The sequence below is a fragment of the Dipodomys spectabilis genome, unplaced genomic scaffold (assembly GCF_019054845.1).
Source record: "Dipodomys spectabilis isolate Male_0828 unplaced genomic scaffold, ASM1905484v1 ptg000018l, whole genome shotgun sequence".
NCBI lineage: Eukaryota > Metazoa > Chordata > Mammalia > Rodentia > Heteromyidae > Dipodomys > Dipodomys spectabilis.
The window spans coordinates 3,856,282-3,871,750 of NW_024870695.1; the positions used below are offsets into that span (position 1 = coordinate 3,856,282).

General features: G+C 50.8%; 1 protein-coding gene across 5 annotated transcripts in view; it reads right to left on the reverse strand.

Moving 5' to 3' along the window:
• Epn2 (epsin 2) overlaps positions 1–15,469 on the reverse strand; it is an 82,861-nt gene that overhangs the window by 5,186 nt on the left and 62,206 nt on the right. For 3 of the 5 annotated variants that reach the window (XM_042673583.1, XM_042673572.1, XM_042673576.1), the window contains 5 exons: positions 12,655–12,767; positions 11,056–11,175; positions 10,072–10,246; positions 2,677–2,850; positions 1,776–1,862 (listed from right to left, as the gene is read on the reverse strand). In XM_042673583.1, the coding sequence (XP_042529517.1) occupies positions 1,776–1,862; positions 2,677–2,850; positions 10,072–10,246; positions 11,056–11,175; positions 12,655–12,767 (669 nt within the window). The remainder of the gene's footprint in view (positions 1–1,775; positions 1,863–2,676; positions 2,851–10,071; positions 10,247–11,055; positions 11,176–12,654; positions 12,768–15,469) is intronic. The other 2 variants (XM_042673586.1, XM_042673587.1) reach the window with 1 other exon arrangement.

Genomic DNA, 15,469 nt, shown 5'->3' on the forward strand with positions numbered 1-15,469 from the left:
AGTTAACTATGGCTGCAAAAATATAAACATATGCTTTGGTACTGGGGTTTAAACTCAGAGACTCACACTTCTAGACGGCTGCTCTACTGCTGAGCTATGGTTCGAACCCTTTTCATACTCATTTTTGCGACATGGTCTCACTTCCAGGTATGTGCCTCGACTGCAATCTTCCTATTTATGCTTCCCAAGAAAGTAAGATGACAAGCTATTGATCAAGAAGGAGTCTCACAAACTTGTTGGGGGTCCTGGCCTAGCCTCAAACTGTAATCTTATTTCAGCCTTCTAAATAGCTAGGATTCTAGGAATGAGCCGAGACCCTGATGCCCCATCCAAATTGTTTTTCTAATCATCAAAACCATAATTTGTTCTTGCCTAAAAATCAGGATGGGGACAGGACTGGGCTGTGACAGGGACAGAGGGACAAGTTAAACAAAAAAAGACTGCTAAGAGTTCAGAAAAAGACAACGGAAAGCCACACAGGGCCAGGTGCAGGTGGAAGGATTACAGATAATATTCATTTTCTTTCATAAACATTTCTAAATGTTCTAAAATGGGACTACTTGTACAACTGGGAATATTTTATTAAAGTCAACCTGTCACCACGGCCAAGCTTGTTCTCAGAGGTGGACACAGGGACAAACACGACACAGGACAGGTCAGGCTGAGCTTGGTCCTGCAGACTTGTGGGATATTGCATCACTTTTTTTTTTTTTTGGGGGGGGGGGTCCGGTCGTGGGGCCTGAACTCTGGGTCTGGGCGCTGTCCCTCAGCTCTTCAGCTCAAGGCTAGCACTCTACCACTGGAGCCACAGCGCCACCTCCGGCTTTTTTCTTTTTGCTTATGTGGTGCTGAGGAATGGAACCCAGGGCCTCAGGCATGCAAGGCGAGCGCTCTACCACTGAGCTACCTTCCCAGCCCCACGGCGTCACTTTAATGTAGCCACAGACAGACCCTGAAAAGCTGCCTCTGTTTCTCCTGGCTGGGTGTCCTTGAGCTGAGGGGATGGGACCAGATGTGCTAGATTTCTTGGACCTTAGACCAGGGCCCCGCCAGGCCTGTAGCTGCAGCTGTAAGAGGGGAGCAGAGGGGGCCACTAAATGAAAAGGGAGAAGTGCAGGAGGGAAGAAGGAGGTGGGAAATGAGGGCAAGGGCTAGAGCTGGGGAGAAGAGAAAGGAGGGAAGTAGCTATGTGTGGTTGAGAGGTGAAGCCGTGATAGAGGTTACCTGGCTATCCCCGTTGCACACAGTGATGTGCACCCCACCCTCCTAGACCTCTTCTTTTGCTCTTATCAAGCTCACCTTTACTCCTAGGCCCCTGCTCTTTGTACCTTCCACGTCCTCCCTAACCAAGGGACCAGGGAAGGAAGCAGGCTCTGGACTAGACCCGGGTTTCCTGGGCAGGGATATGGAGACATGGCCACATAGGAAGGGCTAAGAGAGTGGCCATGCACGCCCAGAGGCAGGGGTCTGGAGAGAGAAGAATCTCTGGGGAGTGGGGAGTGGGAGACAGATGGAGACTGGACAGGATGGATCAGACCTGAGGTGGGCTCTACCCAGAGCAGGGAAGCCAGGGGTAAGCAGTAGCTAACCTGGAGGCACAGCCCCAAGACAGAACACTGGCTCAATACAAGGAAAAGGCAAAAGAAAAACTCGACCTTGACTTGTGTGACTTCACACTGGAAGTGTGTGAGTTCAATACAAAGAGGGTGCATGAAACTGGGCTCCCCACGCATCACTCTAAAGCCACTGCCCCCGTGGAGACCCCCTTCACCTACCTGGTTTATTTGAAGTCCGCAGGTTGTCAAATTCAGAAAAGTCATCTTTAACTGTACCATTGAAATTACTGAAGAGCTCGAAGGACCCTGTGGGGACAAAGAGGCGGTGACGGAGGGCGAATCGTAACTCTGCACGGCGTTTGTTCAGTCTACATCCTGCGGGGTCAGGCTGGGGCTCTCTCTCAGTACCTCACCTCAGGTTGAACCAAGTCTCAGCGACAGGCTGGGAATGTGGCTCAGTGGTAGAGTGCTTGCGTTGCATGCATGAAGCCCTGAACTCGATTCCTCAAGTACCACATACACAGAAAAAGCTAGAAGTGGAGCTTCTGGCACTTCCAGAAGTGGTAGAATGCTAGCTTTAAGCAAAAAAAGGCTCAGGGACAGTGCTTAGGCACTAGGACTGGCACCCCCCCCCAAAAAAAAAAGTCTCAGGGGCAAAGGAGACTGCCAGGATGGACTCGGGCCTCCTGGTAGGCTGGAAAGGGAAGGAGCAGGGAGCCTGACCATTAGCTCCTGACTGCTCTACCATCCCACCCAAAACACGAGGGGCCAGTGATGAGGCAGGCACATCTGAGCTAGCTGGATGCCGCATGCTGGGTGAGAGTGTGTGGGAGCGACCCGAGTGGGTGCCAGAGCCAGCACCAGCCCTGGGTGAGGACAGAACCCGTGGCAGAGGCCCCGTGCAACTCCCCTTTCCCTCACCCCCTCAGGAAGCCCCTGGGGAGGGTACAGGTACACCCAGGGACTTGGGAATGCCCAGTCTCAACAAGTACTCAGGATCTGGGGACAGAGCCAAAGGCTGCTAAGCGGGAGGAGGTGAACACAGCCCACAGACTGCTGCCAGGCACAGGGAGAAGTTGCTGGCAGGAACCTGCGGGGCCAGAGGGAGAGAGGTGCTCACCCGAGGCCGAGCTGGGCTTGGCAGCGGAGGCTGCGCCCCAGGCGTCTGTTGTCTTCCCAGCACTGGGGGCAGGCGGCTGCGACGCTGCCCAGGGATCTGAGCTCTTGGGGACAGACTGTGTACTGGCTGTGGTGGGTACTCCCCAGGGGTCCACAGAGGCAGCTGGCTTGGGACCTGTAGCAAGATGGAATCAGACCTAGATTACTTCAGAAAGGTCTCAGCAGCTGGAAGGAGAGGGAAAAGTCACTGGGGGCCCAATGGGGTTTTGTGCTCTGTGCCACACCCAGCCTGGACAGAGCTGGAGCCCAAGGCTACCCCCTGGGGAGTGTGCCAGGCCAGGATGACTGGGAACGCCCCACTGGGAAGCACCAGAGGACACAGCTGAGACCCTGCAGGTATGCCCTGTCCCACAAGGGGCTTGCAAGGGGTTCTCTAAGCCAAAATAGATTATGGTCTGGAGGCATGGCTTACATGGTGGATCTCCTATTAAGTGCAAAGCCCTGAATTGAAACCCCTGTAGGAGGGTGGTGGGGGTTGTCTTTGCTGGGTTATAGGAATTCCCAGTCATTACTAGTTTGCAAGGAATGGCTGGTGAATGTTAAGCTTTCTGTTCATATCAAGGTAATCTCTTCTAATCTGCTAATGTTGCACATCACTAGGCTTTCTGATGACTTGTCTCTTAACAATAAAGTTCTTCATGAGATGCTTTATCTTCTTTTATGTTTTCCTATTCTTTTTGCATCACTATACATAGATATATTCACCCACTGGCCCACGTGGTGGCTAGTCTCCCAGTGGGCTCCCTGTCTGGCTTGGTGCCATGGTTCCATTAATCTCAGAAATGAGTAGGAATGGTGGAAATGTGGCTTAGTGGTAGAGTGCTTGCCTAGCACATATGAAACCCTGGGTTCCTTTTTTTTTTTTGTCGGTCATGGGGCTTAAACTGGGCTTGGGCGCTGTCCCTCAGTTCTTCAGCTCAAGGTGAGCGCTCAACCACTTAAGCCACAGCGCCACCTCCGGTTTTCTAGTGGTTTATTGGACATAAGAATCTCATGGACTTTCCTGCCTGGGCTGGCTTTGAACCGTGATCCTCAGATCTCAGCCTCCTGAGTAGCTAGGATTACAGGCGTGAGCCACCGGCGCCCAACTGGGTTCCATACTTTAGTACCACATAAACAGAAAAACCTGGCTCAAGTGGTAGAGTACTAGCCTTGAGCAACAGCAGCTCAGAGACAGTGCCCAGGCCTGGAGTTCAAGCCTCAAGACTGGTGAGAGAGAGAGGGAGAGAGAGGGAGGGAGAGGGAGAGAGAGAGAGAGAGAGAGAGAGAGAGAGAGAGAGAGAGAGAGAAGGAAAATGCATCCTGTGTGACCCTAAACTTTCGACATTTGTTTTGCTGAGGTTGGCTTTTGTGTGTCAAGCACAGAATTGTTTTAAGTAGTCTGCCATAGATTTTAAGTGTCTTTTCCGCCTGCAGGGAACAACACATTCATCAGCTTGTCCTCTCTGTTCTGTCCTGAGGCCCGTGCTCCGCTTCCTCGACTCTCAGCACTTCCTGGTGTCCTGTGTGGCAGGTGCACTGACAACGTCTCAATTCCTGTCCTAGCGCAAAGGTGCCAGCACTTCACCTTTGTGCTGAGAAACATCGTCACTGAATACACAGTTCTGGACTTTTGATGACTGTTTTGTGGTTGCTTCAGTACATAAAATACCTTTTTTCTGTTCCTCCTTGTAAGAGAGATGCTTTTACTAGGAACAGCCGTCTAGGGGGACAGTGATTTTCCTTGGGCACACTACAGATGCTTTTCACTGCACTCTGCACTGCTGTGCATCTGCTGTCAGCCTCACTGTGCTCCTTCCTATGGACACCTGCATGGTACAATACTTGGCTGTGCTCTTTCCCTGGTGTTCTCTAGCTTCCTGAGGCTGAGAGCGGGTGGGAACCCACCAGGCTTCCAGGACCTGAGCAGTACTTGGCACCTGTCCAGAATTCTTGAACACCATTAGCTATTACCTTCCCAAACACCAACTCTCCGAAGAGATGCAAGCTTGGCCCATCAGCTCCCCAAACACCCTGCCTGCCTGCTGCTGGGCCACTCAGCCCTCATCTTCTACCTCTCGTTCCTGTGTGGATTCGCCAACTCTGGATCCTCTCTTCACCATCTTTACACTCACACCGTACCAAAGCTACGCATTAACCACAGGTCTCCCCTAGACTGAAATCCTAAGCCTGTTCCTGGACATGAGGGACATCTAGTGAGCCTGCAACCACCTGGCTAAGGCCAAAGCTCAGAAAAAGGCCAGAGGAGGTGGCAGGAACTTGCCAATCTTAGAGAGGACCAGGGAGTACTGCCCTGAGCTCAGAGCACATTCAGCCTGAGCCCTGTCCCTCCATGTGGCTTCTTCACAGCCCTTAGCCACCCTCCTGGGTGGAAGGCGATTGCTTGGTTTCCATGAAGATGGACTCGCTGGCTTCCTGCCTCAGAGGCTCTGAAATGCCAAAGGGCCTCCACTAGGCCTATGAAGCCACCCGAGCCACTGTCCCAACTGCCCCTCTGTTTGGTAGACCAAGCACCATTGGCAGATGCCCCAGGAGAGAAGGGCATGCCTGGCTCCTGCCTAGGCATGTTGTGGTATGTACCTGTGAGCTGTGAGCTAGATCCGACCAGGCAGGTGCTAATCCTAAGCTACATCCCCAGCACTCTGTGGACAGTTTTCATGCCTGGAGACTCCTATCTGGACTTACATTTTCTGCTGCTGCCCCAGCCACTCCATTAGGTATTCCAGAAAAATCCATCTCCCTCTAGAAGCTTTTCTGACCCCTCACCCTGGATGTCCCACCATCCTTCAAGAAACTAAACTCAGCCCTTGCTCTGCTGTCAGCAGAGGACACCTCACCAGGGTCTTGCTCTGACCTGACCAAGGGCAAGTAGCATGGTAAAATGGATCATCAAGAAGCGAGCAAAGTACTTATCACCTGACTGTATTTATCACCTGACATAGGTAAAGGTAGCCCCACTGTACATCACTCTAAACAAAAACAAACAAACTTAAGCTAGGTGGCTCACGCCTGTAATCCTAGCTACTCTGAAGGCTGAGATTTGAGGCTCGCAGTTCAAAGCCAGCCCGGGCAGGAAAGCCCATGAGACTCTTACCTCCAATAAATCACTCAGAAAATGGGAAGCCTTAAGCTGAAGAGCTGAGGGACAGCACCCAGGCCCAGAGTTCAAGCCCCACAACTAAAAACCCAACAAACAAAAAAGAAACAAGCAGAAGCAGGATATGATGTACCAGAGAGGTCAGGAAAGCTGGGGACCCAGTGCTCTGTAGGAGTCAGGGGCGTGAATACACGTTCCCTGGCTGCTCCTGCTCACCAGCAGCCCACAGGAAGGGTACGGTGTGTACAAAGCCCGCATGCCCTTGGCTGGCTGTGCCATACCTCCAATTAACAGGTGTTTCCCAGGCAAAGGCGACACAATGGCAAGCTTGGGCAACTGAGAGCCTCAGGCTGCCTCACCATCAAGTCTGGGACATTCTTTGGCTACACACACCAGGCCTAGGTACCTGGGGCTTTGCCTTCCTTGCCTCAGCTGCTTAGCACAGGTTGTGTGTTCCAGCTGGACACATTCTTGGACAAGGATATTCTAAATAGTTTACCCTCAAACTCAGAAGCTTATGATGCTGTTTTTTTGGGTGTTTTTTTTTTGTGTGTTTTGTTTTGGTCAGTCATGGGACTTGAATTCAGGGACTGGGTGCTGTCCCTGAGCTTTTCTGCTCAAGGCTAGTACTCTACCACTTTGAGCCACAGCTACATTTCTAACTTTTAGGTGACTAGAGATAAGAGTCTCAAGGACTTCCCAGCCTAAGCTGACTTCAAACCAAGATCCTTAGACCTCAAGCCTCTTGAGCAGCTAGGATTATAGGTGTGAGCCACCATTGCCAGCTGAACACTTTAACTCTTAAAAACATAAGCTTATTGATGGCTCATGCCTGTAATCCTAGCTATTCAGGAGGCTGAAATCCGAGGACCATGGTTCAAAGCCAGCCCAGGCAAGAAAGTCCGTGAGACTGTTATCTCCCATAAACCACCAGAAAACCAGAAGAAGCACTGTGTCTCAAGTGGTAGAGCTGAAGAGCTAAGGGACAGCGCCAGGCCCAGAGTTCAAGCCCTGCAAACGACCTCCCCCCCCCCAAAAAAAATGGTGGAAGTGATGCTGTGGCTCAAGTGATAGAGCTCTAGCCTTGACCCAAAGAAGCTCAGGGACAGCACCCAGGGCTCAGAGTTTAAGCCCCAGAACCCGGGGGGTGGGGGGGAGGGGAGTTGGTGTTTCAAAGCTGGGATGTGGCACAGCACTTCCCTAGTAGTGTAAAGTGCTGAGTTCAAACTGCTATGCTGCAAAAATAAAAGTGTTTGGACCTTTCTGGAAGCACTCTTTCCATGGTGAATACAACAGCAGCATCGACCACAGGGAGGGCAGCGCTCTGTCCTCGGGTCGGTCAGCAGCAGGCAGAGCCTGTGGGTCAAGGCTGGTCCCAGCACTTTGGATATGTGATGAAATATGGCTTTCAGTGCACAGCCTGGCCGCCCCAAATCACCCACACCACCAAGAACAGACTACCTAGCCTGGGCAAGCTCTGTCAGGTTTCTACTCTGCAAGCTACTGGGCCAAATTTAGATTGTTCCAGATGAGCATGGCTCCATGAACACAGGTAGGCAGTCCTGTGGCTGGCATGGCTTTCTTCCAACATGGCCCCTATTCCCACGGTGGGAAAGCAGAGGGCTCAGGCCAGGGCCCAGCTGCGCTCAGGGATTCCTGCTGGCACACTGGCTCCCTCAGCAGTGGAGATGCTACAAGGCCCCACTGTGCCCTCAGCCACGACACACACCCGATAAATAAATGCTTGTTGAAAACCAAGTGAGCGAGAGGAAAGGAGGATGGGATAAAGGTTGGAAAGACAAGCAGCTTCCGGCCTCCAACTCTGTGGGACCATTCACAGGGAGCATGTGTCCACTAGCCCAGAGCAGACCCATGAATATGGATGGGCACAGCAGGCAGTCCACAGCCAGGAAGGGGTCATCAAGAAGCCAGGAGCACACCTGCTACTGCTGGGCAGAAAACCCACTCCATCCTAGCCAGGGTGGAGGATGGGCCAGGAGGGGCAAGGCGGCCAAGGCCTTCTGAATCGTGGGGCTGTGCAGCCTCCTCAGACCAGGTGGCTGCTTTGTGTGTATGTGTGTGTGTGGGGGGGGGGGGGGGCAGCGCAGGAAGTGCCCTGCTGACCTGGCAGGCTCCGTCTCCCTCCTCTCAGCCTTGAGCACTTCCTCCCAAGGCCACTTGGCCCAGCAGCCCCCAGTGGTAATGGCAGGGCCACGACAAATGGTGGCTTTCAAAGAAATGTTTCTTCCTTCCGGGAGGGGGGGAGGGAGTGGTGGCACAGCTCACAGTGCATGGGAAGAGGCTCTAATCATTTTAATTTATGAACTTGTCTGGGGAGTGGCCCTGAAACTGCATTGCTGGGTTTCACCAGAGGCTGAGCAGTAAACCCCGTACCGTACCATACCCTGCTGGCAGCTGCTCACTCCTGCGGTGGTCAGCCCTGCAGAGGGACTGCCCGAGAGCATGGAGGATCCCAGCACCTCTCCCCACTGAAGGCAGGAACCAGGGCTGCAGGGCTACTCTGTGGAAGGGCTACTGAGGAAATGGCAGCATTGCCACATGTGGTGCAGCCCCACCCCCCAGGGAGACTCCCCAGCTGCGCCTCAAGGGTCCAGCCCAGTCCACCAGCCAATGGTAGGGCTGGGAAGAACTTGCTATTTCTGTCTGACAGGTAAAAGATTCCCCCTATACATGGTAGAGGTAATGTGTGGAAGCTAAGGCTCCCTCCCACCACCCAGACCACACTGCCGCCCTTAAACTCACAGCTGTCTTGCCACATGTGGCCCCGGTACCTGGCTCTGCCAGGGCCTGAGAGCAGATTTTCCAGAGAAAATGTCATGCATGGCTGTGGCCACTGAGGGAGATGTGCTACTGGGGTTTGAACTCAGGGCCTTGCATTTGCTAGGCAGGTGCTCTGCCACTTGAGCTATGTCCCCCAGATCACATGGCTACAGCTTGACAGAGGAATCATGTTTCAGACTTGAAACTGAAGTCACAGCCACTGCCTGTCTCCAAATGACCTGCTTCAAACGGTCTTCATGTGTACTCAGCACAACCACAATCAGCATAACCTCCCTCAGGCCGTGGTACATATAGGGGGGCCAACATGGAAACAACCTTGGAATTGGTCTTTAATGAGTGAGAACTCTGGACAATTCTGCCTGCCACATAAGGCGAGGGACTCTGCAGGGCATCGAAGTGCATCTAGGGCTTCACAGAGCCTTCTGGACCAAGTCTGAGCACTTGGAAGGCTAACGTCAGGCTCTGAGTAGACTCTACACACCCCTTTTCTCTCCCCTCCCACCAATTTCTGCTGCTACCCATGCCCTCACACCTTCCAGCCCCTCACAAAAGCTTTGACTACATGACACTGCTAGGTCTCCTTCCCTATCTGCACCTGACCAAGCCAAGGCTGAAGGGCTGGAACTATTACCTGTTTATCCCAAGGTCCTCACATGGCAGGCCAGAGCCTGGCACTTGGTACATTTTCAGAAACATGGAGGGAACTGAACTGAATACAAAGAAGGTTGGAGAAACAGGGACTCCAGGAGATACAAACAAAATGCAACAAGTCCTAGACAGAAAGCCCTGAGGTCAGCCACAGCCAGCAGGAATCAGATACCAAGAAGGGCCACCAAGATACCAGGCCAAGAAGCCCTGACAAAGCCTTGCCCCATGCCCAGCAACTAAGAAACTCATATGCCAGAAACATCACCCAGAGCACACCGAGTCTGTCATGATTCAAATCTCCAACCAGAATTTCTCTTACATTTGGTATGAAGTAAAAACCAAGAAATATTCATTTACTCTTACCAAATTAACTTAGTCTTGCTTTGCTTTAAATAACAAGAATTACAGCAAATGTATGCCCTTCTCATTAGCAGTATGTAAGTACATCATTTCCAGCTTATTATAGCAAATTGACTTAGATACTCTACACTGGGTACAAGCCTGAAAGAGCTGAAATGTGCCCCATAGCAGGGACACGCCATTTCTGATGCATAGGGAGGAGACAGGAAGCGGACGTGCCTTCTACCAAAGCAGAAAACCATTCAAAATAGAAAGAGAATGTTGTGCCTCAGTCCCCAAGGAGGTGGATGAGTGTCCGCTGGGTGTTATTGGTGAGGACCGGATGAAACTAGGCCTCCCCAACAAACACCGAGCTGAGAGAGCACGAAGCCCTGCCCTGCCCCAACACCCACCCAACATGCAAGCACAGGGCCCCAAGGGAGTCTTTACCAAATGATGGCCAAGGGTCCGAAGTGCTTGTGGGAGCTGCTGACCCACCCCATGGGTTGGTCTGTTTAGCAGATGCCCCTGGGCCCCAGGGCTCGGCTTTCTGGGCAGAAGGGCCTGAGCTAGGAAGAGCATCCATTAAATCCAGCAGGGTGGTCTGCTGTGGGTGGGAGCCAAGCTGTTAAGACAAAGAAAAGGGATAGTTTCAGTTTGTTAAGAGGCACAGCAAATACCATGCAGTAACTAACCTCTTAAAGGTCTTTGAGGAGGGGTCGTAAAGGGATTTGGGGTTGAGCTATCCTGTCCCCAGTCTCATCCTCACAGTTCTACCAACGGTCCCACACCTCGTAGACCCCACAGCCTCTAGAGTCCTTAGAGCTGCCAAACTCTTTTAGGATAATGTTGGCCTTTACCTGACCTATGAGATGCGCTTGCTCCAGAACACCAGCCTCCTGCAACCCCTTGGCTCTCCAGCTGCCAGCGACTACCCAATGCCGAGTGTAAGGGCCTGTGCCCTGTGGACCTGGGACATCTAAATAGGGGAGGCCACCAGAGCCATGGACTCTGCTGGGAAGCAGGGGTCCCCCATCTCCTGACAGGGTGTCCCTGAGTTTGTCAGGGCCAAAGCTGTATTCTGTCTTCTCTATGTCAAAGTGGGGTGCTTGGCAGAGTAGGACGGTGTGCACGATGGAGACCAGCACCCCAGAGGCTTGCGCTGACACAGGAAATGATCCCTCAGCACTGCCTTTTAGCTTAATTAATGGCTGCCATCATCCCATAACCCTCACTTTACAGATGAAGGGATAAGACACAGGGACACGCCAGTGTTTGCTGTTGGTTTAGATGTGCTCCACTCCTGACCACCACAGGCGTGCAGCCGATGGCTGAGGGGTGAGCCTACTGAGAGATCTTATTTGGGGTTGGGGAAGCTCTGGTGGCAACAACCACAGGGCAGCCTTCAACACTTCCCTTCCAACAAACTCATACCTCTTTCTTTTTGGGAACTTTAACTGTGTCTCTCCGGCTTTCTTCCAGGGCCATCTGCAATCTGAGGTCATCACCCCGCCTGAGGCGCTCTTCCTGTGGAGGGACAATGCGAGCTGGAGGCTGAGGGTAATGGTAACAACATCACAGCAGGACACAAAGCCGTGCTGGCCAGCAACAGGAAATGCACACTAGCATGCCATATTTCAAAGGAGGACTTCAAACCCTCGGAAACAGTGACTTTCCAATCCCCAGGGTGTTTTGAGACAGACCCTCCCTTGTGGTGCTGCCTGTAACTCCAACCCCTGGGGTCGTGCAGGGAGACCCACTCAGGCACCACTGAACTGGGGAAAGAGACTGCTTCATCGAAAACAGTTCCCCTCCCCCTCCCCCCCCCACAAAATAAACATGGCTTTATAATCCTTTCTATTTATAGAAGCAGTGTGTCTCCTTATAAAACATAAATCTGACAACTCAGGAAGCAATGAGACTGGAAATCTCAGCTCATTCTGCTTTCCACTGCGGATGCTCCCAGAAAATAACTAACTGGATAGTTGGTTCTATGATTCCTACCAGAAATGACTCATATTTATTTAAGGCACTCAAAAGACAGGGCTGCCCTCACTTTTATGTAATGATTAATTACAATCATTCCTTGTGCCTACTTCTTAAACTACTAAAAAGAGCTCCAGACATCTGCCTGCCGGGTGCTTCTCAGTGAACCCTTGCGCCAGCACCTGCCTCCCGGGCGTGACCACAGAGCCATGTACCTCAATGGACAGGCTTCAGAGCTGCATGCCCTCTGCTGTGCAGACAGAGGCCATAGCAGATGCTGTCACTGTCACTGAGCTTGAGGAAATTTCAGTTCCAGACATACCAACAATGCCAGACAAACCTCCCTGCCTTTCTCTCCGAATGTTTAACTTCTAAATTATAGAAAGCTGCCCAGTATCCGCTCTATCCACCCACTTGATGACTACAACCCAAGACATGACGATCTCTAAGACCCCTCCACCCTCATTTTAAAGCAATGCATGCTTATTCAAGAAAAACAGGCCGGTACCGGTAGCTCATGCCTGTAATCCTAGCTACTCAGAAGGCTGAGATCTGAGGATCACTCAAAGCCAGCCAGGGCAGGAAAGCCTGTGGAGACTCTCATCTCCAATAGCTGGAAGTGGACTGTGGCTCAACATGGTAGGGCTCTAGCCTTAAGACAAAATCTCAAGGACAGTCACTAGGTCCTGAGTTCAAGTCCCAGATGGCCCGAGTCCTTTGTTGTAAATATTTATAGTAAATTGCAAGGAATGTATCATAGTTAATCATTACACAAAAAGATTAGTTAAATGGCTTGCTGCAGAAGCACCTCTGGAAATCACCTGTTGACAGACTCTTCCCTTAGCAGTGACATTCCTAGAAATCTTTCCTTAATGTAACCTAGCTTGGGCTTCCTTCTGGGCTCAGACTAGGGGAGGTGGAGAAGAGAATACACTTGAGGCCACTGGAAGTGAACTCCGCAGGCACATCTGCATGTCACTGTCCTCCCTAGGACCCAAGCCCTGCACAACCCACAGCAATGCACATCCTCCCCTTAGGGACACTGACCTGCTCAGCCACTTCTCTGCTCATGGCAAGCGCCAGCTGCAGCTGCAGCTCCTCTTCTCCACTCGTCTGTGGCCGGGCCTGCTCCAGCTCAGAGGACACCCGTGGGGAGGTGGCTGCAGGAAGAAGACAAAGTCACTACATGCAAAGACAGGTGGTCTCTCTCATATTTATCAGTTCTCTGGTCAGACCATCCCATTCTCATCTCAAGCCCATGGGGCCCAGCTAGAGCCCAGTGGTACAGGCAGACAGGAATGAGCTAGAGATGCTCCAGGGTTAAACTCTAGTGCCAGTCAAACATGGCTTCACAACTACATGAGGCAAATAGGCCAACCCTTGGGTATGCAAACCCCAGCAGGCAGCTAGGCCTCAAGAGGACCAGAACTTCAGTCTTCTCTGCAGTGAGCAGTGAGATCACTGCTCCAAAGTGAGGGACCAACTCAAGAGTGCCAGGGCAGAGATTTGGAAGAGCTGCACCAAAAAAAAATATGCTTTAGCTGGGTGCAGAGCACCAGAGGCCGAGGACTCAGTCTGAGACACGAGAGTTGCACTTAGTGTGCTATAAGGATTGGGGAACATGAAGCCCATCCATTTCTGTAGGGACTCTGAAGTTTGGTTTTGTCACAGTGGACACAAGAATAGACATTTTGTTTTTTCTGTATTAGCTAACTTGAACACTTATAGGCAGCTCCGGGACAGTTTATTTTGCTTTTCCCTTAAGGATGATACAAATGCCTAGCTGGATGTAACAGACCCAAAATGAGGGAGTCTTTACATGCCAGGGCTCATAGAACCAAAGGCTGCTTGTGGATGAAGGGACTCTGGATGACTGCAATTAGCTGTCAAGTGTAGGGAGTACAAGTTAGTGTGCCATAGCTTCTCTAAAATCTTTAGGTCTTCCCTCAGATGGAAACCCTGCTTCAAGCCTTTGGGCTCCCCTGCAGCTCAGCTCACCACCACCTCCTGCTTCAGCATACACAGCTCAGCCTGCTGAGCTGGCCATCCAGGATAGCCCCATCCTCAGCTAGAGCAGACTCTCCCCTTCCTTCACTGCCTCACTATAGAAAGGTGGATGACAAGATGCACAGATGGTGGTCGATAGACAGATGGAGAATTCACAATCAGGTGTAGTTCACAATTCAGGTGTAGTTGTTTTCAAATATCCTAACCGTGTGTTAATTTGCTTTTTTCTTTCAAAACTACCAGAATATGCTCATCTAAATGCTGCTTTTGCATATCCAAGCTCAATTTGCTTCCTAGAATTTGCCTTCTTGGGATAAAGTAAAAGGTCTGAAAGCCAAAGGACTCCTGACAAAGAAAGGGCCCTGGCTATGGTGAACAAGACAGAAGAGGCCTGAATGCAATCTGGATCACAGCGGTGACAGAGCCACAGCTAACCAAGTAGAACGCTTGCCTAGCATAGGCAACTGCCTCATGTCTCCTCTCACTGGCATGGGAAGGTCAAAATAATAAATAAATCAGTCCAGGTGCTGGTGGCTCATGCCTGTAATCCTGGCTACTCCGAGGCTAAGATCTGAGGATCACAGTTCAAAGGCAGCCAGGCAGGAAAGTCTGTGAGACTCTTATCTCCAATTAACCACCAGAAAACCAGAAGTGGCGCTGTGGCTCAAGTGATAAAGCACTAGCCTTAAACTGAAGAGCTGAGGGACAGCTCCTAGACCCAGAGTTCAAGCCCCATGAACACCAACAACAACAACAAAAAAGTCGGAAGTGAGGCTATGGCTCAAGTGATAGAGCTCTAGCCTTGATCCAAAGCAGCTCAGGAAAGCGCCAGGCCCAGAGTTCAAGCACCATGACAATAAACAAAGCAAACAAATAAATGTTGTGATTATAAAACACATACAGATACTCCTTTAAAAAAAAAAAAAAAAAAGCTGGTCCTGAGGCTTGAGCTCCAGAGTCTGGACTCTGGCCCAAAGCCTCTCTGTGCTCAAGGCTTGTGCTTTACCACTTGAGCCACAGCACCACTTCCAGTTTTTCTGTTTATGTGGTATTTTTTTAGGAATCAAATCCAGGGCTTCATGCATGCTAGGCAAACATTCTACCTTCTAAGCCCCATGCCCAGCCCCCATGCTTCTCTTAAAAAATAAAAATAAAAAAATAAAAACAAAAACACAAATCTCAACCTAGGGCTGAGGGTATGGCTCAAGTGGTAGAGTATCTATCTGGCAAGCAACCAGGCCCCGAGTTCTATCCCTAGTACCACCAAAAAGCAAACAAAATACCTCATTCTAGTTCATTACTCCAATTACATTTTTAAAAGTATTTCTCTAGAAATAGAGCTGGATTGTCAGGAAATATATCCTCCAACTCAGCAATCAGATTTCTTAATATCCCCTCCCCCCAAAAAAAACATACATACATATATATTTTGGTTGTTTTTGTTCCCAAACTCACCAGTGTCAATCAGAATGCTCAAGTCTTGGCTTTTTTTTTTTTTTTTTTTTTTTTTGTGCTCAAACAGCAAAGATGCCACCATCTAGGTTGGAGGGGACCAAGGAAGAGGAAACAGTTCTGTCTTGCTGGGAGACTCTTGCCCTCTGCTCTCTGATGATAAACAATCTGGGGCTTCGCTTACAAGTCCCTTGGTTTTAGAGCAGATATAGCAACTGACACCCTCTGTTTATGACCAAAGGGAAATCAGTAGTGAATAAAGGAGAGGGTCCTGTTTTAACCCCCCCCCCCCCCCCAAAAAAAAAAAAAAGAGTGCTCAAGAAGGACTCCTGTCCTAGCAGGGAAAAGGCTGCTCTTTGGCCACACATCCACAGGGGCTGTGATTCAAACCAAGCAGCGATGA